Genomic DNA, 26,806 nt, shown 5'->3' with positions numbered 1-26,806 from the left:
AGTTGCTCTTGAGCAGGCACAGGTAAGAGTGACCGACTACATCCTCCTCAAAGCATTACGTTCTCGCTCTGTTTTCAACAACAAAATGAAGACTATCAGCTGCTCCCTCTCTCAACCTCTCCCTCTCCACAGCTTTAACCGACTTTACACATGTGGCTTGAAAACCAAACTACAGGCAGCAACACGACTCGGCCCACCAACTTGAGAAAACACAGAGGAAACATGGGGCCCGGCCGCATCGACCACTGCCACTCCTCTATAGACAGCGGCCACAACACCTCCGACCCAGCTGACTTTTTGATAATGACAAAGCTCAACTACCCAGAATGTAGAAACCCATTAGTGTGACGGCGAGTTGTTCTGGAAGAGAACGAGATTCAGACAAAATGGCAGACGAGGCTGGCGGGAAATGCAAGCTGCGCTGGACTGTCTAAAAGCATATGTAGTGTGACGGATCTTCCCACAGGCGCAGCTGAACAGCGATGAGGCAAAGGAAGGACGGCACAGAGGAGGGGAGAAGGATGGCTGGTGACAAGGAGGAAGACGGGAGGGACAGGGTCTCTTCGTTGGTTCAAATTTGGCATGTGGCGGCACTCACCGACTCCAGGCCCGGTGACAGAGCTGGCTGGCTTGTTTTGTGCAGAAGCGGCGGCGGCCACAGCAGTGCCGTATCCGCCCTTACAGAAATCCCCACTCCCTGAAGCCTGGCCCACATCCTCATAGCCTGCAACAGTCAGACACACAGCCGCAGCCCACAGCGTTAGACACACCAGGCAGGGGAGGCAGACCTGCCTCAGACAGCATTTGCAAACGACTGAAGGCGTTTTTTTTTTTTGTTTTGTTTTTTTTGCTTTTCCTCTTCTTTTACTTTCTTTTAATCCATGTGCCAGGCAGATAGGCTTTACTAACAAGCTTCTACTATTATAGAAAGGTGTCAGGTCTTGCAGGTAATAACTGACAAACTGACATCTAGCGATTTGGATGCCATTAGCTGAACTGATGACACCCACCGCTATCAAATAGGAGGCAAAGCCTCTCCATCTGGCATTAGAAGGGCTAGTGGGTAAGACTCAACGCCAACCATCATTTGCAAGTACTATATGACCCAAGTCTGAGGGGAGGAGGTGGGGGGGGGGGGGAGGATGGGGCGGAGGGGGGGGGTGCAGGCAGGGTGTGTGTGTGTGGGGGGGGGAGGCTGGAAAGTGAGCATGAGTTGAGTGATGGCAGGAAGCAGCGGATGATGCAGCTAACAAAAAAAAATGTGTGCAAGTGTACTAAAATTTTAAAGGGGAGCTATTACATTTCATTACTGTGTGATGTTATAAAGTCTGATAATGAAGTTAAAAAAAAAAATTAAAAAAAAAGCGCAAAGAAAAAATGTGCAGGCTTCAAATGCTCTGAAAACTTGACTTCCAACACGACTACATCTACTTTGTGACCAGTGGCAGCTTCTCATGGATGACAGCATGACCACCAAGTGCAGGGACGCCGTGCTGCGACAGGCTTCAACACGTTAAACAATCAGAATAAAACACCCTTCGATGAAAGGGAGCATGAAAAGAGACAGAAGAACAAGTCGTTTCAGGTTGGGGGCGCTGCTGGTGAATTGAATAGAAAAGGCCAGCATAACAAAACAAGGCCTACTTTTAACTGAGTCCCATAATAAATCATTATGCTGGAAATGTGCATAATAGTCCCCTTTAAGGATGAAATATGAGAGAAAAACACAGCATTTAAATGTAATGACATAAGGGGAAGGCCATTCGGGGAAAACTGAAAACTTGTTGGAAGGAATTTAGATTAAGAAACATGAGTAGATGGGTGCTCCAGCAGCTGTGTTTGTGACACGTGTGTATATACGTGTGTGTGTGTGTGTGTGTGTGTGTGTGCGCACACACGTGGGTGACGGGGTGGGATGGTGAAGCCCAGAGGGGTGAACTCCATTTACAGAAATGAGCAAAGCAAGCCATGGAAGACACCGTAAGACTGACAAACTAAGCCTGCTGTAACTGAAATTGTTATTTCCCAGCGCCGCTGTCCAAGACCCTCTTTCCCTTCAGTTTCAGTAGAACTCCTTTACATTAGATCATGAATAGCCATTGAATAAAAAAAGCAACATGAAGCGTTTACTTGCTACTGAAAACAGCAGATATGTGGTGAAACATGTTCCATTCCTTTGCATGTATGCACAAGCAATGACAATTGTGTACAAGATGCAAATAAAGACTCTGACACACACAAACCTGCTTCTTATTCACCCTCTTGACCAATTCAGGAAGGAAAAACTTTGAGGTCAACAGTCCAACAGAGAATCGGCAGGTAAGCGTGTCTTACCTACCGTTCAAAAAAATCGCCTCGATACTAGCACCACGTTTGTACGAGCAAATACGCCGGAGCTCGGATGAAATACGCACTTTGCCACCAGTTGGGAGAATCAGCAGCTACCGGTGTGCAGGTGCATGGAGCACAATCTGCATGAGCCCACAAAACATGCCCTTTCGATTTATTTTATTGCCTCACCAGTGCTGTATCCATGGGAACCATAGCCACTAGCCTGCTGGAAGGGTGTGGCTGATGCATTGACGCCGACATTCACACCATGCTGCTTTGACGAGGTAGGAGCCACCTAGAAGGACAGATAAAGGGCGTGGGATTCTAGTGAGGAAAGGATATCAACATGTGACGTACAACCAAGAGGCCAAACGTTTGGGAAATAAACACAGAGGTCGCCGAGTCGCGTTTAAGCACAAGGGCAAATTCATCGGGCTGGCTGTTGTCGGGATGTGACCGACTCACCGGAAACACAGCAGGTCCATACTGGAAAGTGTTGGGGAGGCCCGGCATGCCAGTGTAGTACGGGAGGCTCGTGTAGCTGTAGCCGGGCGGCAGCGCAGTGCTGAGGAAGGGCTGCTGGGTGGAGTGATGCGCCTGCGTCTGATTCTGTTGCGTCTGAGCTAACGTGGTTGCGGGGGCCGGGGACGATGCATCGCCTCGGCCAAACTTTGATAAGTCACCTACAAAAAAAAAAAAAAAAAAAAGGGAACACAAGGACAAAAAAAAAAAAAAAAAAAAAAATCAGCAGGGGGGATGTTTCTTATTGCGTCAGAATATGAAGATTGTGAGTGAAGGAGAAAATTACTAGACTTAGGCCACAATTGACATCTGAACTATTTCGAAAACATGTCGGGGAACAGCGACAGACATTTGGACACCTCCAATATTCCTGCACTGTAACATTGTTAGAATAACTGTGAGTCACATTATAAAAGGATAACTTTACATTTACATTCTATTGTCTTTTTAGAATTCCCAAATGGTCTCTTGCCTAGGAAAATGACTCTGACTGGAAGTCAGTCATGAAAGAGCAAGGAAACACCTTGGTGCCTCCCCTTGGCGTCTAAAAAGTTTTACAGGAGTGAGCAGAACTTCTCATCGAGAGGTCAAAGAGAGAAAGAGCAGTGATCGGATCTATTTGCTCGCACCCGCCGTTGTTTAGCTTCGGTATGCACTTAAAGCATGGTTTTATTGGTCCTGCAGGCAGAGATATCGTGGGCATGAGTGCTTTCAAAGTGCTCACAGAAATAATATGCATGTGCAGCTGCTTGAGATGAGCATGGGTCCTCTTGCATATCTGCCCGCACAATGTGCTTTGCACTTGCGTCTCCTCTGTTTAATTTATCGATTGTACCTTTTTTAACATGCGTTTCAATGTGAAAACGGTTAATTCCCTTATCGCCGAGCTCCTGAGAGACATTGTCTACATTCAAACAAAAAGCATGGCGGTCGGATACATGGTACACGTATGTAGGCGTGATCGGCACGGAGCCTCCTCGCCTCATGTTGAGGGAAACCCACTCCTTTTTCGAGAATGGCTCACCGGAATATGGGTTGTTCGTCAGGCTGCCCTCCCTGCCCGTCAGTGCCGTTGTGGGAGTTGGAAAGGGAATGCTATAATAATCCTGAGAACACATGAATGTGGATTATGGCATCATAAATCAGACCATTTACTAATTGTGCTTTTTTTTTTTTTTTAAATTTTGAAAAGGATCGCAAAAGCTGGGATACTTCCACAAATTGTCACTCACCAGCGGAATTCTCGTCTGCAGCATCTGCAGGTCATCGTAGCCGTACACCTGAGGCTGTGACAAAACCAGAGCCGTCAGACAAACGGCGTCGTCGTTATGTGACATCACGCAAATTCGGAGGCACCGAACGCTCAATTTTGGTTCAGAACTTACAGGGTAGGCGTGCAGTAGTCCAGGGGCCATGATGTAAGGGTTGGGCAGAAGAGGGGGCACTCCAGGTGGCAGGTTTGGAGGTGCTTTCCCTGAATGCACAACACCACGTGCGATGAAAACCTCACGTTACACATCACGGACAAGACAGTGCCGCAGGCACATTCAATTTGCAGGGATAGTAAGTTTAGCAAAAAAAAAAAAAAAAAAACTGCTTGCAATTGGCCCCAAAACATGAACCAGTGAAAAAGACTGCATTTTACTCTTTGGCAAGGTAAGCAGAGAAGAAAAGTGTATTTTTTTTGCATGATGAATGAGAAAAATAAGGTTTTAGGAGACAAAGGGGAAAAAAATAGAGCAAAGTGAGTCAGAATGATTTGGCTGGTTTTTTAAATAGAAATATCACAGGTCCCATTTTGGCAGCAACGGATGAGCACCATCATGACAAACGATATCCAGGTGTCTCATCCCTATCCTATCTACTTTTATGAATCAGTAGCACTTGCATAATGTACTGATTGACTTTAGTTTCTTTGTACTCTATTTTTTTGGTTTCTGTCCCTAATTTTGTATTGTGTTAAAATGCTGTGGTTTTTAAAGGAGCATTGTCCTTTGTAACATGCTTTCTTCTGTGCATGTCTAACCTGAGGATGCTGCAGAGCTGCGTGTGGATAATGAAGTGGCTGAAGAGGGAAGGGTCGAGGCTGCAGTGGAGACTGAAACAGTGGCGGCTGTTGCACCTGGGGCACCGATGGAGGCGGCGTTGAGGCCCATGGCCAGACTGCTGACGGGGCCGAGGGCCGAAGGGGCTGAAACTGTGGCGGAGCCCACAGAGGACACCTGAGGTGCGCCTAAGGACACCTGGGCGGCTGCGGCTGAGGAGGATGAAGAAGGGACCGATGAAGATGCCACCGCAGAGACAGAGGACGGGAAGGAGTGCAGGCTTGAGTCACCATCCACGCTGGGGTGCTGGGGAGATAAGACAGGAGGGAGAAACAACACGGCACGGGTTGATGAGATTAAATCTCCATTTAAGTCAATAAACATCTCTCATCTGCCATCACAGGAAATGCAGCTTCAACACTGCCCAAACACATGGAGAGAATTAGAATTATGAAATAAAAAAAAAGCCTGAACAAGTCACACGATAGGTCTGGATGAGGAAATATGACCTGCTCATTTAAACCTATTATTTTAGACCAAAGCCATTTAAATCCAAACCTTCAAGGCGCATAAAGTAAATGTTCCATGAAGAGAAAAGGTTCCTCTATCGAGGTCATTCAGAGACTAAACGATTTACGACAAGATTTTCATTATGTAGCAGATGTCTGGTTTGCCTGACTGTCTGCTGCGAACGACCCTGGATCGGATGGATGGAATAATTACCTCTAATAAGGAGGTTCTATTTTAGCTGTGGCTGAGTCCGCCATAAAAAATAAAAAATATGAATTGAAAGTTAAAAAAAAAAAAAAAGGCAGGTTCCCAAACCTTTTACAAATATGCCCTTTTTGTACCCTATATAAGGGCACAAATATGCCCTTATATACAGTGCTTCTTTGTTGTTTTTTTTTTGTGTGTTTAGGAATCAGTCCAAGAGTTTATCATCAGTTTGAGTGAATAATTTAGGAGCTCACCAGTAAGCTGGAGTTGGATGTCCGTACTGATGATGGAGCAAGGCTGTTCTGTTGTGACGGGAGCGAGCTGTAGAGAGGCACCAGTTTAAGTTCACTTCTGTTTTGCGGATATACATTAAGAATAATAACACGACAGAATTCTTGTTGAAGTTTTCGACCCGAGTATGTAAAATCAAAATTGCAGCTCACTTGTTGTGTTGAGGAGGCGGGATGGTGCTCGGCGGCAGGTCTTCGCTGTGCCCCAGAGCGCTGTGGGACGTCTGATTGGATGTCGTCAGCAACGAGGCGGGACCCGAGCCGCTGTCCGCCAGCGTGCCCAGGCTGGAGACTGCTGCCGGGGCCACCGAATCAGAAGCCGGTTTGACTGAGACTGCAGAGCCTGCTGCAGCTGAGAGAAGGATGACGAGAGGAAATTCGGTCTGCTTGACGGGCGGGCGAGGGAAAACACGGCAAACGTAGATTTGATGCCCGCGTTAAAAGCGACGAAACAGAATATAAACAAACGCTTACCTTCCACTGATTGCGTCGCCTGTATTGAACTGAATCCGTTCTGTGAAACAAAAATGGAAGGTGAACTCACGGGTTTCTATGGAAATAGCCCGAGATGCCAAAGGGCACGTTTAAACAGTTTCTTTGGAACTTGGAAAAAAACAAAACAAAACCCAGACTTCCTATAACGAACATTTGAAATCAGTCCTGCGTCACAATCAGCACGCAATGTGGAACAATAACAGGAACCACTTTTTTTTTTTTTTAAATTCCAAACAGTCATGTGACAAATGCTTGAGAGGTCTCATTTATTTATCGAGCGCACACGGACGGAGCTTGTATGCCTTCCGACAGTTATCGGTCTGTGTCGTGAACATTCATTTGCGATTCTCTGGCCTGACCCACTGAGGAAATGTGATTTGAATGACATTCTGTAAGAGAGCCGTGTTATTTTCCCCAGCATTTAATATTGACACAAGGTGTTGACAGTGTCCTCTTGCGCCACACTGACGTGTCGTAATACCGCGTGTGTGTAAATTTAAAATTCGCAGATATTCTGGAGCTTACTTTGGGCTGCATATCCTTCTGAGGGGAGGACGACACTGAGGGAGGGTAGCGCCGCGTCTGAGATGCTCTCTGATCGTAGAGATCCATCTGGCTGGAGTTGGAAAGAGCTGGAGTTGACTCACTGCAGATTGTGATGGCATTGACAGGATCAAGTTATAGAACGCCAAAGTTTGCTCTCAAAAGATCCCCTCCACACATTCAGGCACAGAAGCACTAACTCCTCCTGCTAAAGCCATTAAAAAGGACTCTCATTCACTTCCAGAATGTCACACACAAAATTTTCCATTTCAGTCTTGACTTTTAACTTCACTTGAAAGACAATTTTCAGTATTTGCGCTCTGGACGCCGCAAGTTCCTGCATCACATTTGTGCCAGGCTGATAACAGGCCAGCGCTGCCTCTCGGAATCTCATTTCCATGAGCGGCGAAAACCCGATAACATTTCCATCAGTCACAGCGCAAAATGCCATGCTAGTGTCACACCCTGACGCCGTTTGGCGGGGGTCTTAAAAGCAGGATTGACAGTTAATACTGTAAAAACATGCTGCTCCTCAAACCACAAAACCTTTGGGTGTACCAACCTGCTTGGGCTTGTGTAAAGACTGTTCTGAACCTGGCTGACGGGCGCTGCGGTCGAAGGGGCGGACTCGTACTCCGGCAACACCGGTTCAGACCCAAACTGCAGAGCTCCGAACTGAAGGTTTAGGCCAGAGATGTCTGTGGAGCCCGGCATCTCCACTGCCATTGCAGGAATCTGAGGGAAAATGAAGAATGTGTTCAGAAGAAACTGCCAACTGTGGGTCTTAATATTTAAACAAGTCTAGAACCAGGAGGCGGGTTGCACATCACATTCGTAGGTGTTTGAAGTGAAATTCTGTTTTCATAAATAGGCGTCACATCCATCCAATAATTTATCTCTCAAACTTTCACGGGAGATGGTTTTATTTCAATGCCCGTATTAATTAATTAAGATATTCACACTGCTCTGCGTCAAACCGGGCAGGAAATGGAGCAAAGGACAAGGACAGATAATCCTGGTCTATAATGGAAAAAGTCATTTTAAGAGGTGGCTTCACAATGGACAGTTGTGAGCACTTTACCACACTCTGGTAAAACCTCAAAGAGCGTGCTTGTGCGTATACAGAAAACACCAAAATATATATTTAAAAGAACGGTCACGACAGCGGGGTGGTTAAGCACTCAGCCGAGAGGAGACGATCAGAACAAAGTCAACAAGCACAGCATGTCACTGCATCGACGCCTTCACACAAGAGCGATGAATCCTTTCCACAGAAATGTTCGTACTTTCTGACATCCCGAGTTTAGCGTGGACCGGTTCTCTGTCTCTGAACTTCAACGCTCACAGTGACCACGTTCACGCCGATTCACCTTGGTTGTAATCGAGGTCCTCTTCTTCTGCTGTTTGAGTTTGTGTTGCTGTAACGGTAGCGGACTGGATCCCTGGGCATCGGAGGAACTCGGGGAGACTTGCTGACCCAAAGACGGGACTGCCACCATTTTGGGCAGAGAGGAAGCAGGCGGCGGCACCACATGAGGGGAGGATGTTGTTTGCTGGGGCAAGGAAGAGGCCGACGAGACTGAGGATGAAGGAGGCAGGCCCTTGTCCTGCAGGAAAACATCCAACATGGACGACGTTGAGGTGGCAGCCTGGTATGGCTGCCGCTTGGTAAAGGGTGTATGGACAGTCGACTCTGGCTGAGTCTTCATATCTGGACGAGGTGGAAACAAGACAAAACTATTCTCAGAATTCTGCACGATACTTCATGTTGGAGGTCTGGGCTCTCGATGTGCTCCTGAAGACCATATTGAGTTACCAAATTGTCCGAGTGAGGTGGCAGTGGTTTCCCAGGATGAAGGGCTTGTGTTGACAGGTCCGGTCTGGGAGTGCTGGGCAGCCAGCTGAGCCAGTGCCTGAGCGGTTTTGTACTGCTCCAGGAACTGGGAACCAGTGGTCCCTGTGCTGCCTGCTTTCGGGTCCCCCACGTCCCCAAAACCCTTGCCCAGCATGCTGACCTGCGACGGTGGAACATAAACACTGCATCGCTGACGCGGCCGGGTACACTGAGGTGGCGAGAGGTGTGAGGAAGTTGAAAAAAAAAAAAACAGTGCTGGCACACAAAATGGCCTCTCACCATGTTGTGCTGGGCGTAGGGGGCACTGGAGGACGTCTGAGAGAGCGGCACTCCCTGTTTGGAGTTGCTGAAAACCAGTGACTGGGACAAGGAGGTTGGCTGGGTGGACTCCATGGGGGGATTCTCCGTCTCCGACGAAGAGGATGGGGGTGTTTTTCCAAGGAGCACTGCAAGGTCAATCCTACCGTGTAGACACAAAGAAAGCAGGATGAGAAGTGTTGAAATGTCTTCAGTCGAGAGCGGTGATTGTTTTGGTACGACAACATTTTATGAAAGGAAAAGAACACAATCGCTACAAGAATAGAGTTTCATTTCCTGAAACAAATATCCAGACTGCATTTTTCTGCGCAGGTTTGGCATAACCAGTATGTCTAACAGCAGCAGAACGCTCCACTGCCCTCCAGCAACAGTTGGGTTTGACAGTTTTATCGAAATATACTGCTCAAAAAAATAAAGGGAACACTTGAACAACACAATGTAACTCCAAGTCAATCACACTTGTGTGAAATCATAGTGTCCACTCAGGAAGCAACACAGATTCATTTTGACTTGTTTTAAGGACATTACATCAAAGTTGGATCAGCCTGGAGTTTGTTTTTACACTTTAATTTTGAGTGTGATTCCTAACCCAGACCTCCATGGGTTGATACAATTGATTTCCATTGATCATTTTGGTGTGATTTTGTTGTCAGCACATTCAACTGTGTAAAGAGCAAAGTATTTCATTAGAATATTTCATTCATTTAGATCTAGGATGTGTTTTTTAAGTGTTCCCTTTATTTTTTTGAGCAGTGTAGTTTATAGACATTAAAAATTGGCAGCTAGTAATTTACTGATCAGTTAATTATACATCTTGTGAACCAATCCCAACAATTAGATAAATATCAAGCTGACAAGACACACAAACATGGCTCTTCTTAACAGCCCATTCCTTTACAAAAAAAAAAAAACCAACCAAAACTATAGAAAACGCCATTTTTCATGACCTCACTGTTTGGGAGTCGTTGCAAACCGTAACCCACCTCTGCCCTTTGGTGATGGTGACGTTCTCCTGAGGCAAAGGAATGGTTGCCACACTAGAAGCTGTGAATATCTTGGTCTCGGACAGCTGTGGGCGAGGAGAGGACGGGCGACGTAGGTGGCAGGAAGAACACGACATAAAAACAAAATGACACGTGGAGGTAACACTCACGTCCTCATTCCAGTCCTCGGTGCCCCACTCCTCCGTGGCAGTCCTCCAAGCACCTGAGAGTCAGAAAGAAAGGTCTTCAATGATGTTGCGGTGGGCAAATGTAAGGCCATGTAAAAATAAAATAAATAGTATTTTTTTCGAAAAAAGTCCTGAGGTGAGGACTGGTTTACCAGGAGCAGAGTGGAACTTGGGTGGGTAATTTGTTCCCTCTCCTGCAGCGTATTCCAACCCTAGAAGCAAAGCGTTGAGGATATTGAATGAACAGAATGGATATGGTAAAACAACAGCAGGGCATCTGTGCACCAACACCTGACAGGATACAGGCACATCTGGCATCCGGTTATTTAAAATAACCAGTCACACAGTCAATGAACACAGAGCAATAACAAAAAGTCACTAATCATGAAAAATATAAAGTGCAAAGTCTTGTTTGTTTGTTTTTCAGGACATATGAGGTTTCCTGGATGTCAAATAGGTGTGTTATTGACAAATTCTACCTTTCTTTTTAAGGGCACGTTCTCGAGAAATGAACTTACTTGCTCCCTCCTCAATCTCCATGCTGCCCGTGTTGTTCCAGGTGCTGCCGCCTCCATAGTTTTCTTCTGTCTGGGCTGGCTCGGCATAGTCAGCAGGGTTAAATGTTCTGTCGGGGAAAAATAAATAAATTCAGAAGTCAGTTACAAACTGAGCGCCTGAATTCTGCAGTGCCACCTGAGAATAACCGTGGGGGATCATGTAAACATTTTTCATCACGACAGTGTCGTCACAACTGACAGGGACACAGAACACATATCGCGGACCTTTACACCCCGTCATATCGAAACAGCCCAGGCGCTAAATTTACAGACCAATTTCATAATCACATCTGGGCGAGTACCAGGTCAGGGTGTGCGTTACTTCCTGGTATGTGATCAACAATCTGTTCACAGACATAAGCATTACATTAAATTACATTAGGCAGACGATAAGCAATGCCACCAAAAATAGACAAAGCCTCCATTGTAAACAATGAAGGTATATAGGCTATTTGTCATTAAGATGAAATGTCCTGTTGCAGGACATGAGCTCTTTGCCAGTCAAAAGGCTTACCGAGAACTGTTCAAACAATCGGCAGCAGGTTTTGAGTCTACAGAGACTTCATATCTAAGCGTCTGACACCGCCGCACGAAACCAGGAAGAGAAAAAGATACAAACCAAAGTGAAACAGAGGAATTGTAAAGTTATCGACAAAGAAGCAATGTTTAGATGCAGCTGTCTCAGCACTACGTCTCTTTCAATGATCACACTTTTACACGTGTGCTGAAAAACGTAGCATTCAGGTATGGAGTCAAAAAGCGTTCAGTCAAGAGTAACCTTACAGTCACAAAGCCTTCACCACCTCTAAAATCACACTCAATGAGCTGAATAACCCAGTGCCAAGGTCCAATTTGTGGATATGCATGATGAGCAAATTGTGCATCAATACCACTGAGAACTACTTGAAAATAGTAGGAAAAAAATAAAGCAAACTATTACTCATTAAGGTTTTAAAACTACCACACCATATTATTATTACATAACAATGTATCAAGTCATTTAGGAATAAAAAAAAGGGCTTTTCATCCTCTGCTTTGTTGCATACAGAAAACTTTGGAAAGGATTTTTTTTTGGATAATCGACTCTATGCAATGAATCGTCTGATAAAATATATCAGTTCTAGAGACTGATATAAGGTGCTCGTACCTGAAAAGACTTTGCAGTATCATCTAAAGTTTAGATGATACTGCGTTATGTTTAGATTCTAAATGCAACTGTTAAAAAAAAAAAAAAAAAAATTAAATGTAGGGACAAAAATTCCCACCGGAGTACAAGAAAATTTGGGACACTGTTAAAAAAAAAAAAAAAAAAAGCATTAAAAACAAGTCCAGATTCAAGTCAGATATACTTCATGAACACGACTGTGCCTGAGGAAATAGGAATCCCACTGGTGTTCTAAAGAGATGTCCTTAACTGGAAAAGCTGTCTCCCCGCAGGCTTTTACCTGTCTCTGAACAGCATTCGATGTCTGCTGCATTATTTAAAGATAAATAGAAAAATCCATCACCGTCTTGAACAATGCAAATGTACCAGTTTAAATGCACCTTTTCACAGGTATAAATGCAAACAACATTAATAATTGAATTCAAGTCCCAGCACTGCCAGGGGCTGCAATAATAACTGTTAAATAGCCACTTATTGCAAAAGAGCCACACTTCACAGTCTTGCAAATGTACCAGTTTCAGGGTGAAATAAACCGGGGACGAGTCATGGAATTTTTTTTTTTTTAACTGCTTTGCTGGCTTACTGTGCAGCCATCAAGCTCCAAGACATCTAATGAGCAGAGTTTTCCAGAGCAGACTCAGCATTCTCCAGATTTGAACTTTTCACTGACACTATCAGCAGCTGCCCGGCTTCTGTAGTCCACCAGATCATGGAAAAACAATTGTTGAAGGAGCCTCAAGGGCAAGTGACACATCCAGGTTTCAACTAGCTTTCTGCAGCTCTGCTCATGTCTATCATTTTACACATGCATGGGACCAAGGAGCTATTACTGGTATATAAAATGAGGAAACATTGTGTTGCGGCAGTGGTTGGCAAATTGAGATGTTTAAACTATTTAATATGGCGTGTAGCCTTTTCACACACCGCTAACATTATAAAAAAAAAAACGAAAAAAAAAAAACAACATGCCACAAGACCCCTCTCAGGAAGTAGCACTTTACAGAGTGACAAAGACTTTTCAGTTCACATTGACAATTCAGTTCACACTGTCACTGGGCAGATACGGAAATTCGCTAACCACAACAAAAACAAAAGAGGGTGCACTGTATTTTGGTGATTGCTGTGCAATACAGCTTCACTTCTCCGTTCCACTTGGGCACCTACCATCTGAGCATATACTTATAAATACTGGACTCTCTGCCTTTTCCTCAGAGAACACAGGACAACACACCAATTCAAAATATCGTACCTGTAGAGAAACATAAAATTCCCACGGTCTACTACAATATTCGGGTAGAAAATTTGCTTTTACAACCCAAGTATTGTTGTGGAGGCCGGTTAACAATGAGGACAGATCGGGCATATTATCGATGCTGATATCCTTTCAACGTGTCTTGACGGACACTACAATACGCCTTCTGTAAGAAAGAAAGCCTACAACCGCAAGAAAAGGTGCTAACTCAGCAACTACCATGTCACTCAACCCCCCCCACACACACACAAACACAAAGCAGGCAAAAGGCTACTTAAATAATGCTAAAGCCCAGAACCAGAGAGCAAAGGCTATTAGCTGTGAACAGCTTCCAAAGACTAAAGCGTGTGGGTCAGACTTTGCTAAAATGCTCAGACGCCGAAGTCTCTGAAGAGATATTCGACCCACACAATTTAATTCAGACGAACAGCTAACCAACGTCCTCCCTCCTTTGGATTAAAGCTAAACAATAGGCTTGGGTTCTGTGCTCTGGTGACCATGGCAACAGGTAACAGTGGAATAAAAGGGCGTCTGGTTGTAGCGAAGGCAAGGCAGGTGTTCCCTTACCCCATGCCCTGTGCTGAAAATCTGCCTCCTCGCCGTCCAGATACACCTGCAGAGAAATCGAGACTTGTAATCCTTTGTTTGACAGGATATATTAAATGTGAAGATAAAAAGTCAACAGACAAATTTATATATACCCTCCCCCCCGAATAAAAAAAGCGCCAATCCTTGGGATTGATTTCTTTTAGGAAAACCTCGACCGATAGGGATTATAGATACATACCAACAGTCCCTCTTCCTCTTCCTCGTCCCCTTCGGCCTCGATCCGCACCTCTTCCAGTCACTCCAGCTTTGCCTCCATCCAAGCCATTCTCCTGACCGCGGACTGGAATTACGACAAAACGAAGACGTTGGGCTTTAACACTTTAAAATATCAGGCAAAATTCTCTTCATGTCAGAGAACTACAGAAAATTCTACAATTTACGAAAAATTCTTGCTAGCGCCGAGGCACTCTGTTCCTGCTTTCCCAGTTTGCCTCGAAAAATTCACTGGAGCTTGAAAATAGAACCGTAAAAGCAATAGAGTTGTATGTAAAAAAAAAAAAAACACAACACAGAACGGCAGAAGGCCATACAGTCGCTCTGAGCTGCTTGTTTTGGGTGGGGAAAAATAAAAAAATGAAAATATGGGGAAAGAAAATTAACCTGTCACCTGTACAAATAACAGTGAAAAGGTAAGTGTGTGCAGCACTCGCGCTGGTAAAAATAGCTCAGCGTGCAGGTTTCCGTCCACACGGAAATTTGGCCCTCATACTCTGGTTATGCACAGGCAGCTCGGGCACACAGGTGCAGGAGACCAAACAACAGCAAGCCAAAAAAAAACAAAAAAAAACACACAACTTACATTCTCGGCCTCTGCTCGCCCCGCGGCCCTTGCGTGGAGCTCCACCACGGCGACGTGCTACATCTTTCTCTCCTTTCTCCCTGTTCTCTTTGCCTTCCTCTCCGGTCTCTGCCTGGCTGGTCTCCTTCTGGCCTGACACACCCTTCTTTTTCCCAACCATCTCCCAAGAGTCCTTCAGAAGAAGTGAGAAAAAAAAAAAAAAAATTGTTATCCTAAGTTGTGCTCAGCCATTTGAGTTCGTATTGAGTCACACCAAAGTTAGAAAATGAATGAGCCGAGCCAGATACGTAAAATATTTAATATTTTTGAGTTGTGTCACTGTTCACGGCCTTTATGGCTTTAATTCACGGCAAAAGCGTTCCTGTGACCGCGACAGTTCTTGGTCTTGTTTTTTCACACCAACGTGCAAACGCTACAAGTCAGAAATGTAGCAAGAGTTGTTTGGACAAAATGTAAAAGACGCTCCACTGTGCCTTCATCCTTAACTATCCAAGGTTGAACCCCCCGCTTATCAGCTTCGATTAAAATGTAAACAATGGAACACTTTGTTTTAAAGTTCCCCTCGTTTCTACTGGTCACTCTCTAACCTTATTTATTTAATGATCCTTCATTGATCCTGAACAGCGGCCGTGGATATATTTCAAGGATAATAGTTCACTTAACGTGGCAGTGAAAATATACAGAGGGATGGCAAACTGACCGCGATGAAAAGGAGAGAAAATGTTTATGCGCCATTTACTTTTACTAAAGAATGGTTGTGTAAACAGGAAAAACTCTTTCTGTCACAGCTCTACTCATAGAGTCTTAACTGTTAGGACCGTATAATAGTATACTAAGCCAGTGTAGCACTGATTTCAACAGAATCTGGCCCTCGCAGTGCTAAGCCCTCACACAAAGCCAATACTCACAGTGTCTGGGCTACCCTCCAGCAGCACGTTAATGGCTCTGTTGACATCCCCGTTGCAATCATGCAGCGCGATCATAGACTCATCCTGGTCCTTGCCTGTGATGTCGATAAGCTGAAAGAGCAGCGGTGGGGTCATGAGTCAGATGTTGGACCCTCGCTTACACACTCCTGCCGTTGCGCGTATAGAGAGGGATTTTGCGCTGACGCAACCTTTTGCATACTTTGCAGAAAACTTTATCTTCAACCTTGGAATAATTGGAATTCTAAGCTATATTCTGGAAGGATTTTTTTTTTCTTCCACAAGCATGTCTGAGCTGCAGACAAACCCATGGTGCAGCCAGACTTTTGGTACTGGATATTCTAGGGCAGCACAAGCATACCGGCCTGATTGCAGGATCCGCCAAATAACCTGCCTTTTGGTATTTTCAACTGGTATTAACACTTGAAAAGATGACATTCACATTTTCCTCATCGCTATCATGCTGAGACTTCATATCCGTCATCCCTTTTATAAAGGCTGAGATCATGCCATTGAAAGAAAAAAATACATTTGTCAAAAGGGTCTAAGAAGCTCTGTCGATGTTTTTGAAAAGGCAATTATTATTTTTCATCATTCAATCTGAGGAAAAGAAATACACATTGAAGTGCTTTTCCCTACTTAGTAGCATCAATACATAGCTCAAACAGTGTTGTACGACTCGAGATTGTTTTCTTGAGAAAATCTACTTCCATTGAAGTCGTAATGTAATAAATATCTGCCCCTGTCATTATGGATCTTACAAACATACAGGAAAAAAAGCATTACCGTGCAAAACACAATATACAGTGTATGTATTTCTGTAAATCCGGCACAGTGACAGGCTATGCGCTTAGTAGCTGACATTTTTTAGCAAAGCGCATGAGACACGACAGAGAGCGAGATCGGTGACGAAGAGTACCAACATTTTTTTTGCATCTATTCACCTGTTTGACCTTCTCTTCAAAGTCTGCATCATTGTGATCTGAAATCATCTGCGCAAGTCGGATCTGCTCTGCAGTGGCCTGTTTCAAAAGAGAAACGTCAACATTTTTAGTCAACAGTGGGGGGGGGGGGGGGGGGGCAAAGTAAGAATTTGTCATAGGTCTCGTGTAACCATGGAACTAGATATTCAACAACTAACATCTGAGACATCTTACAGGATATAAGAGAACAAACAATATCCACCTTTAGGTTTCACAGATTACGGTGTCTTAACCTGGAGCAACAAGGGACAGCAAAGTATTTGTATTTCTCAAATATGTATTGAAATAAAGAGTATGATCATACCGTCCTACATAGATGGTGCGGAGATATTTGTGGTGAGATCGAGAGATGAATAAACAGAAGGAAGATGGTCAATATTTTTCTTTCTTAAAATCAACACGAACGCTTGGCGCTGCGAGTGTAGGGGGTGGGCAGAGGTTGAGTGGGTTTGCAGACTTTTTGAGACGTCTGAGTCCGACACAATCACGGAGGTGGTGAAAAAGATACCAGGAGGTCATGTCACTGGTGCTCACACAAGTTCCCACTATCACTGGTGAAAAAGCACACAGGCATGTCTATTCTTCTGCGGTCAAGCTGGTGCAAAGAACGCTTTGTACTGGGCAGGACGTTGACATTCGTCCATCTGCCAGAGTGGCTAGTTTCTATTTATTTAAATGAAGAAAACTACATGTTACAGTAGACTGGCCCGGTGTCTCCGGCCCTTCCTGAGGTAGTTGTGACGCCCAGCGCTCCTACAGTGAACAGACTTCACCCGTTGTGTGTCATCTGGACTCGCTTTCATGTGACGGACAGTCAGACATCAGTCAGCGTCGGCTTATTTTGACAAAGCATGTGGTAAATCGTCCAGCGTCTAACAACGTTAACTTCCACAGTTACCTAACCACGACCCATGAGTGGGAGAGGGAACCGACACTGTCGATTATCAGAGGTCAACTCGGCCCAATGAACTGCGCCGCCCACAACGAACTTTGCGTATGTTTACACGTGCGCACAGTTCAGAAAATTCTAATCACTCCACTGTGTTACCGAGATCCATTAAGGCCAGACTGATTGGACATGAGGGCCCCGGCAATTATTCTCAAATTAAAAAATAATTTCACAACCGTGATCACTCACACCCAGCGTCAACCGTTTTAGTATGTTACTAGCGATAGTGACAAGCGGGGAAAGGAATAATAGACAGAATGTCATCTGGAACGTCCGCTTAATGATGAAAAGAAGCTTCAAAATAACTCGGCGTAATTGTCAGCGCAGTTTTCGTTGGATATGACGTCTGTGAAAACAGGGCTTGCTGGGGATTGTGTGAAAAGAGCTGACAGAGGGTGAACATCCTAAATGTGAAATTTAATAAAGTCTTAAAATGAGGGGGAAAGACATCGGGGAAGAGCAGATGAACATCAATCAGGGTCCAGGTCACATGGTAACCATTTTGCAAGCGTGTGAGTTCAAGTCGTCATGTTTATTTCTAACTGTTCATCACTGTTAAGAGTCAGAAAGGCCCGTCACGCTTTTTCCTGAAAAACAGACAAGGCTATGTTTTGGATTGGATTCTTTTGTGTTGTCACTTTTCATTGCCTCTATTTTTATAGTAAGACTGACAAGGGCGAGAGCGAACACATTTTTGTTAAATCAAATCTCAATCACATTTACTTCAATACGAGAACAATCATAATTCTCATGGAACTTCGAGTTAACAGCGAGCGTTACCGTTCCATTTAGCCACTGGTTAAAGGAATTCTAGTGCTTCAGTACATCGTCTCAGGAGTTCGAATCAACGGCCTCGCCATTAGCAGACGGCCCCCTCTGTACAAAGGAGGCGCGCGTGCCTTATCTGGGTTTCGTTACTCAAAAGTCCCTATAATGATGCCCTGTTCAAATGTGCATTCAATTAAGATAGTTTGTGGGAGAAGCATCATGCTGAATTAGGGTAAAATTAGAAGTCAATATTGAGATCATAATTTCACACGGTGATGCTAGTTCCTAGCCCCCCTGCTGCAGCTTGCTAGGTCAAAGTGTTCAACAAGACAAGTTATCGCTGCCGCTGCCGCTGCCAGGCTGCCATTTCAATAAGAGTCTGACCTTGATAAGGGCCATTAAATAGGCCGGGTCAGATTTCTAAATAAAAGGTCACTGCGTGGACTCCAAATGTATGGAGCCACTTAACATTCCACAGCTCATCCCTTGAAATATTTATAACTTAAACAGCAACTTGAAAAGTACAAAGTGTGCTTTTCCCCGCTGTTCGTTGTTGTATCAGACAATAGAGGCGCTTTTGCACATATGACGAGAAAAAAAAAAAAAAAAAAAAAAAAGATTATTTCCCTTTATATTTCTGCTTTGAACCACCCGTGGCTTGCAGCTGAAGTCGATCAGACCGTGGGCACTTTGGAAGATGCGCCGCCGCACCTCCAAAGTTACAAGCGTCTCAGGAGCTCTGACCCGTTCACATGGCAACTGAAATAAAAATAGAGCGGTTGTACGATGCACACAAGGCAGGATCGGTGAACCCGCTGTTACTCTTTGACTTAACAGTTAGTTGACGTTTTTCGTCCCTGACATCAATGTCTGTCCAAGCTGTTAAGTGTGTCCCGCAGGATCTTGTTCAGCTATGATAGCAGGACCTCTGATCCTTGAGGGAATGCTTCTTCGGAGGAACATTTTTTCTACATTTGCAGGAATATGATCCACTGTGTGCGATGCACGTGTGACACGGTAAAAGTGGGGGCCGCAGCAAATACGGCAAGTCTAGTTTCTAAATGAAACTATAATTAATTCATTTTGCTGACAATGCCCTTTTTATTGTACCACCAAGTGGTAAATTAGGATTTTAAAATCCTCTCTCCCTTTCAATTATCTGCATCTCACAATAAATGGAAGCCAATGTGTTACAGCGACACTGCAAATTCCAAATATCCTATCGTGTCAAAATAAGCGAGCACTGGACAATACGGCTGAATATATCAAAACGGGGTGGTTGGCTCGAGGGTGACCGGGAAGCTGAGTGGTTGGGACACGCACCACATGGACATGAAAACACTGAGCAGCGGGTGCCTGGTTCGCTTTCCTGCAGGCGGGACGATTTGCTGAGTATCATTCCTCTACATTTCCAAACCAGGGTTTTTCCCCTGGTGCACTGCAAATCTGGCAGCCTGCTAGGCCTAAACTGACTCCCTGCCTGTTTTGGTGATTTTATTTTTGCCTGGTTTTTAAAATATGGTTTCAATGCATCATACGAGGAATAACAGGGACATGAGGAGACGAGAATAAGGGACTATAAATCACAACAATGAAGGTAGAAGAGACTCACTGGGGGAAACTCATAAAACAGGTAAATATACATAGCTCTCTGATGCTGAGGCCCAGTGGAGCAATATACTTGAAATCCTCAGGTGGGGGTTCTAGGTCCAATAAACACAAATAATGGCTAAACATACTTCTCATGCAGTGAAGCGTATGTCCGACGAGTCGCTACATCTTCCCTTCTAAAGGAACAAATTCCCAAGTGAAACTGCCCACCAAAAGAAAAGTACATTCACAATGTTCGTACACTTGATGAGAGTCTACAATCAACCCCCCCTTAAGCAAACATAGGCAGCTCTGATTTCCCTCCCATCTCTGGGTTTTCTGTTACCGGCAATAAAGAGGTGAATCTATCAAGACTGACTTTGGTTGGGATGTATAATTTATGGCTGTTGAGACGGGTTTTTTTTTTTTTTTAAAAAACATGCTCAAAAACAAACGAGAGGCTTCAAACAGACCCCCAGCCGCGGATCATATTGGCTGATACCGCTGCTGGAGATTAGTCCCAAAAACCTAGATCAAAGCACATTTGTGTGTGTTCATGTCAGTTTGAGGACACTTCCTCAGGAGAAATAAAAACAAGACTAAGTACAAACACATACCAAGCTCTTCATTGACAATCACAACTAAAGCACCATCATTATCCCTCAATTTCAGCAACTGTCTTAAAGCCAATTAGGGCTGCATAACTAATCATAATGTTGAAATTTGAAATAGCCGAGAGCAATATCAACATTAGGGGATGGTGTCCTTTTTTTGCAAAACATCTCAACATGCAATTATAAATAAAACCTTATGGTGTTGGGAGGACGCATGGGGTTGCAAAATCATATTCCTCAAATATTGGGAAAGTGAAAAGTAAAGCACTTGCAAAAATGTCACTGTGAAATGTGTAAATCCAACAGTCTGAGCTCAAATGAAATATGTCAAAATAATGTAAATCATGTAAACATTCTGTGACATCTAACTATGAGTACATTCTTGTTTGCTGGCTGACTGAACTGAATTAGAGGATAACCCAACATATTTGCGTGAACGTCATCTATAATGCACAAACTTAATTATTTTGTGACTGCACTGGTCAGCGTAATACAGGTTTACAGTGTAATCCCTCTACCAGAGTCTGTTAAGCTATTTGTCTCACCAAAACCCCCAGAAAACCTGAATCTGAACATCCTCCCAGTTGGCAAAATATAATACAAGCTCTGCCAGTTCTGAATTCCCGTGTTGCCAGCTTTGACATATTTACCCCGTAACATTTCGAAAAGCAAACAGCCAAACAGGAGTGCCTGTTTGGCCTTCAGTAATTCCAAATCAGTGTGAGCGTGGAATGTATGTCAGGTGGTGAAAGTGAGGGTACCTGAGGCCTCTGCTTGTGCTGTGTCTGGCTCTGTGTCTGGCCCTGTGTCTGATCCCAGCTGCCCCGGGCTCGGTTTCCGCCCATTGACGTCATCATTTACAGTATATACAAATAACAGTATTTACAAGGGAATAACACCTGGGGAGAGAATGATAAGAGAGGCGTTACCGACGGCAGGCTGTACATTTCCGGTCATATACACGCACACCTATGACAGTAGTATACAACTTCCTCAAAGTGTGTCAGTGAAATAGACTGGAGGGAAGGGCTTGCGTTGGAATGTGCAACGAGATGTCCGGAAAACGTTAAATCGGGGCTTTTGGGGCCATTTCCAGGACAAGCCTGAAAAAAAACCACACACAACTAGACGCGACACACACAACTAGACGCGGGGTGCGACCCGGGAAACAAGGATGCCACGGCAGAGCCGGTGCTGCTGCTGCTGCTGCTACTAAACACGGGTTTTACAAGTGCATTACGATTGACCGCTTCGGGACCAAAACGCCTTCCAACCGGATATGGTCTCATCGATGCCGGATTGATCGAAATGTGCAATTGACAGTAAATGATGCGCTTGTAAAGCCCGCGGCGGATCAGTGTACAGTAACATCCCCTTCGGTCGTCAAACGACAGAAACGTGATACACAGACAAGACAACCGTGAATACCTCTTTTCGATAGCTGACGGGAAGCATTGGTATTGACGACTCTTTAATCTTTAACGTGTTACGTAAAAGCCCCGTTCAGACTAATGTTAGCACACCAACAAGCCTTAAGCCAGGGCCCGCCGGACATAGCCCATTTTACTAGCAAGCCACATGGCCACAATGCTAGCCAACAAGCTAGGACTTTGGGGAAAGGCGTCCTGCTTTGAAGACTCGGTGGGCTTCCGCTTCTCGCTGCTTCACCTCATGGCGACGGGGATAGCTACAACAGTCGCTAACGCTAGCTAACCAGCTAACTATGTGGCGATCAACGGGTTACGCGGACGCTACATAGTTAGCCGAATACGTCGGATAACCAGTGCCCAGATAAGCTAATAAACTACCGCTCAACTGACAAGCCTTTTGAGACTGGCCACACAACCCCCTCCCCAAAAAACGCCCATTCCACACCATTATGACTAGTTGTCCGCTAACGAGTGTTAGCCATTGCTAAGTTAACGAAACGGCGTTGTTTCGCCTCGCGAGGCAATGTTAGCTAGTTAGCTGCGTTAGCAATGTAGCAGGTACATAAACCGCACCGATAGGGGAAAAAAAATCCACAACCCTTTAGGCCCCGGTGTAATCTGACGACCGGGTTCTCGACATCGAAACACCGAGGCTAAAACCGGGCCTCTAGGCCCCCGAGATGAAAATAAATAACACGATACTGACCAGAAACCCGGCTCAATGCTAGACACTGCTACACCACCGACCGACAAGTGGTCTCGTTGTCCACCTTGTAGTCGGGTTTAGGACAGAGCGGAATCCCCCCAAAAGCCCAAGTCGATTCAACTAAGTTGTGGAAAACAACGCGAACCGACTCGCTCGCACAATAAGCGAGAGACTGAATTTACCTGTTTCTTTTCCACTCTGACACCACGGAGAGCTGTGTCACGTGGTTTACACAGCGCTTCGAGGAAACTGGACCCACAACATGTGATCACACAAGCATTATTTTATCAGCCGAGCTCTGACATGTCACTGCGACTGATGGGCAACACTCTTAATCAGCGTTTACAAATAACCGTTCGATGATAATTCTGCATATTTATTTAGTTTTAGTAAACCCTATCAATATTTTCTACATGCACACTGGCAATAATACAGTGCGTTGCAATTTCAAGTGCAGAATTTTGTGCGTTCTTGACGATGCTGTGAGAAAAAAAAAAAAATTTGATTATTTTTTTTATTTTTTTAATTGAAACAATTTGAAAGCTGCAGTTGTTTAAATATACAAAGCAAAACAGTGGACGCAAAAAATGAACATTGAAGTAGGTAAATTTGAACATTTTACCATAAATCGAATAAAGTCCAAGGGGTGATACTGTCCAGCATGGAGGTCTGTGGGAAACTACGGCTGTGAGGTCACACAGGGGAAGCACTATGTATGTGTGTGTGTGTGTGTGTGTGTGTTTGCAGAGGGGGAGCACTGCTTCCCCTAAAAGAAGCTGTGAGGATTGGGGTTTGATGTCATATAAGGGGAAACAACATAATCGGTGATGTCACTGTGATTGCTCACTGGACTGTAATCGGTACAATCTTGGGCGGTGGCCTTCTCGCAGAGGAGCTTTCATGATGTCACAAAAGGAAGGTGAATGTGACGTCATAGCAGGGGGAAACAGCACGGCTAAATAGCACGGCTAGTACTTTCTCGTTGCGCCTCCTTACACAGTTATTACGGTAATTTGGAGCGTCGCTAACCGATTGTGTCGCTTCGGTTGCTACTGGCTTAGCTTGAGATGCGTAGTTTCGTTGCGCGCTTTCACAACGTCGTAACGATGAACGATAACGGTGGGGATCTCCCAAACATAATTTTCGAGCGTAAAAGGTGTAGCTGTTAACATTAATAGTCTGAAGTGTTTATTTCGTCCACGTCGGGGAGCCGAGGGTTAGCTTGCAGGCTAATGTAGCATTAGCTAGTAGCGCCCTGAACGTAAACATGGCAGATTATCCGCCTTTATCCGGCGTTAACGTGGTCTTGGTCATGGCATACGGCAGCCTGGTAAGTAACACCGATGCGCACACGGTGTCCGAATGTCAGAGCGCATTTTTTTTGACAGTGAAATTCGTATTGTGCGTCCGCCGACGTGCAGGTGTTCGTGCTACTGTTCATCTTTGTCAAAAGGCAAATCATGCGCTTTGCGATGAGGTCCCGCAGGGGGCCACATGCACCCATCGGCCACAACGCACCCAAGGTGACGTTAACCTCCGGGAAATGTCAGAATAACTTCTGCCATATGGTCACGCCAGGTGGTTTGATGAATTTGGTTTGCAGGGTTTGAGAGAGGAGATCGACTCCCGACTGTCCAAAGTCCATGAGATTCGCTTTGAGCCTCGTCTCCTGTCCAAAGAAGACGACAGGCTGAAACAAGGACTGCAGATGAGTCAGTCACCTCTTAAGGCCTTCCTGTTGAACCCAAGTGACTGAATCAGATCATATGTGTCATATAACATGCCTGTGCTTCACAGGTTGCTACAATTACCTGTACAGAATGAAAGCTCTAGATGCTATCCGGAACTCTGGTGAGTGTTTCCTAATTCATTCTCACCACATCCGTCACATTTGCTATTGCACTCTTACTTTGTGCCCCATGTGTTTGTGTCACACTAAGCCATGGGTTTGATCACTGTAGAATAACCTGGATTTCACCGTCTCATAGGAATCCCTCTGCAGGATATCGGCCGCGGCCCCAGCGCCTTCACCGGACATTATTTCAGGAACTGGCTGCTGGAGCTGCGCAATTCCCACTCGCTGATCAAGAGCAGCCGCAGCACCCTCATCGACCGATTGCTGGAGGGCTATGACAGTGCACGTCACGGGACCGGGGTGTGTACAACTGTGTTTAGCGCTTGGCAGTAGCGGGTGATGACCAAGCACGGCGTACCATCGGGACGTCATCATCCAATGTGTTTTTTCTTTACTTTAGGTGTTCGGAGAGGCCGAGTTCCTGGACTATCAGCAGGCTCTCTATGAACTAGCCGATGTGTAAGTACGCCGTAGTCTCTGCAAACGCGTCTGGCCGGACCCCGGCAAAACGGCAATCTAGTGACTCAGCATTGCTCACATGGGAAGGACTCGTGCACGTTCGAGCACGTCAACCCCTCTATTGTTTGACGACTGAACGTGTACTGAAGAAATCACAGGACCAGAAAAATTCACATAAGAGTTGTTTTCACCTGTGAAATAAATATAAAATAAAATATTACGTTCTCGATATACTCTACAGAGTATTTTGCTGCTGTTTCTGATGGATAAAAGTCACCCTCATTAATCCGTCGCGGTGTGCAGAGTAGCTCCTCAGTCTTTGTACCGTTTGCGCTCAACTGACTTTTTTTGCTTCAAACATTTAGCCCTCAAATGTTAATAAGATTAATATTCTGTCTACATTGGTTTTTTTTCATACAAATAACTATAGCTTCCCTTTAAAACTGTACCTGCATGGTACAACACAATATTAGTGCTTTACGATCAAAGTGTCAAATACAGTTTGTAGGTGTTTTGACCAAATTGTGCCGCTTCCTACAATGAAATTTGTGTTATAAAACAAGATTATTTGTTTACACTGATGTTCCGCCTCGTCACCGCCTGCAGCCGTACGTGTGCTTGAGAGCGAGAGGTGAGGTTTCCATCTGGCCCTGGCCTTTTGGAAACCTTACACTTTGTTTTTACAGTATGCGATCAGAACAAATAACTGTCCGTATCAAGTGTATCCACCTCATACGTGTATTTTTCAAGGCAGCAGCTCCCGCCGGATTCTGCTCTGCTTGTTTATTCTAAAAATTTAATGTTGCAGCATGTCGGGAAGGGATATATTCTATTCTCCTGTTTATATATTTATAATGTCTTGCCTCCTGCCTCCTCAGCGTGAAGGCCTACTCCAGCAGCACCAGCCTGGACCAGCATCACCAGTCGGCCGCCAAGGACCTGATCGGCTCCCCCGTCCGCGGCTCGCCCTCCACCATCCAGGTGACCTACCTGCCCTCCACCGCCCAGCGCAGCAAGAGGCCCAAGCACTTTCTGGAGCTCAAAAGCTTCAAAGATAACTACAACACGCTGGAGAGCACACTGTGAGAGGGGCCACCACCCACTCTGGGTTCAAGAGAAACCCCTTACAATCAGTCCACGTGGGATCTGGTGAGCCGGGTCACATGAAACCTGTCATTTCTATGAATTATCTGCGTGTCCCGTGTTTGTCAGCTTTGAAAATCTCCCAGTCTCGGTATCTCTTACTGTAAATATGCGGGGCTGGCTTTGTATCGAAGAACAGGCACGCCGGATTCTTCTGATCTGATAAAGTTGGACAGAGCAGAGGAGCAAAACATGGACCTTTTCAGAAAAAAATGCAGGAATTCTCAGACTGGACGGGATTCTCGGGCACCAAGATCTTCACCGTGTGCGAAGAGAAGGCTGAAAGGGCTTGTGGAGGATCTGCTTCCTGCTCTCATGGAAACTCACCGGGCAGTGAGAGCGCAGGGTCACGTTAAAACACTGCGCATGGTTGACGGCGGCTCCACCCTCTGCAAAACACGGCTAGATGATGAAAACGCCACGGCCCTAAATATCTCAGGCTCTGGTGTGTCCAGCTGCAACCCTCTGCTGGTGATAAAGACGATTGTGGACTGCTGGCATGTTTACGGTGCTGCTTTTGCGAACAACGCGACGAATGGGGAGTCAGCCGGCCGTTTGTTTTCCAACGCAAACAAGTGGATCTGATTTTTCACAGGGATGGCGTGGATGGAAAATATTTTGAATGTGATTATTAATCAGAATGATTGGTCAAGTGAAGTTGATCAACTCTGGTTTGAGATTAAATAAACCTTAATCTCCTCTACGTTTGTGCTC

The 26,806-nt window shown here is 45.1% G+C and overlaps 2 protein-coding genes across 6 annotated transcripts in view; one reads left to right on the top strand and one right to left on the bottom strand.

Annotated features, from left to right (window-relative positions):
* Positions 1-22,951, bottom strand: part of ubap2l (ubiquitin associated protein 2-like) — a 28,777-nt gene extending 5,826 nt beyond the window's left edge. Inside the window, exons 1-26 of one of the 5 annotated variants that reach the window (XM_086178364.1) lie at positions 22,818-22,951; positions 21,261-21,398; positions 16,540-16,617; positions 15,578-15,688; positions 14,670-14,841; positions 14,049-14,150; positions 13,829-13,874; positions 10,806-10,912; positions 10,440-10,499; positions 10,270-10,322; positions 10,100-10,185; positions 9,078-9,258; positions 8,760-8,958; positions 8,314-8,654; positions 7,506-7,678; positions 6,926-7,046; positions 6,380-6,419; positions 6,059-6,257; positions 5,870-5,936; positions 4,880-5,204; positions 4,239-4,327; positions 4,086-4,139; positions 3,878-3,959; positions 2,797-3,014; positions 2,521-2,626; positions 599-724 (exon numbers count right to left, since the gene is read on the bottom strand). In XM_086178364.1, the coding sequence (XP_086034490.1) occupies positions 599-724; positions 2,521-2,626; positions 2,797-3,014; positions 3,878-3,959; positions 4,086-4,139; positions 4,239-4,327; positions 4,880-5,204; positions 5,870-5,936; positions 6,059-6,257; positions 6,380-6,419; positions 6,926-7,046; positions 7,506-7,678; positions 8,314-8,654; positions 8,760-8,958; positions 9,078-9,258; positions 10,100-10,185; positions 10,270-10,322; positions 10,440-10,499; positions 10,806-10,912; positions 13,829-13,874; positions 14,049-14,150; positions 14,670-14,841; positions 15,578-15,688; positions 16,540-16,617; positions 21,261-21,356 (3,232 nt within the window). In that variant the 5' untranslated portion in view covers positions 21,357-21,398; positions 22,818-22,951. The other 4 variants (XM_086178365.1, XM_086178368.1, XM_086178367.1 and 1 more) reach the window with 4 other exon arrangements.
* Positions 22,952-23,647: 696 nt separating this feature from the next.
* LOC147216106 (lipid transport auxiliary protein 1-like) lies at positions 23,648-26,795 on the top strand. Its single transcript, XM_086177784.1, has 7 exons — positions 23,648-23,965; positions 24,057-24,158; positions 24,239-24,347; positions 24,433-24,486; positions 24,624-24,790; positions 24,891-24,949; positions 25,828-26,795. Exons 1-7 carry the CDS (start codon positions 23,903-23,905, stop codon positions 26,033-26,035), a joined length of 762 nt encoding a protein of 253 aa, XP_086033910.1. The 5' UTR covers positions 23,648-23,902; the 3' UTR covers positions 26,036-26,795.
* Positions 26,796-26,806: the final 11 nt, after the last annotated feature.

This window comes from Fistularia commersonii, chromosome 30 (genome assembly GCF_037954325.1).
Source record: "Fistularia commersonii isolate RoL2024-O1a breed Wild chromosome 30, RoL_Fcom_v1.0, whole genome shotgun sequence".
Lineage (NCBI taxonomy): Eukaryota > Metazoa > Chordata > Actinopteri > Syngnathiformes > Fistulariidae > Fistularia > Fistularia commersonii.
Note: the sequence above shows the minus strand (reverse complement) of the source record. Positions and strands in the feature narration are given on the sequence as shown.

Excerpts from the sequence above, each read along its gene's own strand:
- LOC147216106 (XM_086177784.1), top strand. The coding sequence starts at position 23,903 with ATGGCAGATTATCCGCCTTTATCCGGCGTTAACGTGGTCTTGGTCATG. Across the intron at positions 24,487-24,623 it reads AGATGCTATCCGGAACTCTG|GAATCCCTCTGCAGGATATC; the intron begins GTGAGTGTTTCC and ends ACCGTCTCATAG. Across the intron at positions 24,950-25,827 it reads CTCTATGAACTAGCCGATGT|CGTGAAGGCCTACTCCAGCA; the intron begins GTAAGTACGCCG and ends CTGCCTCCTCAG.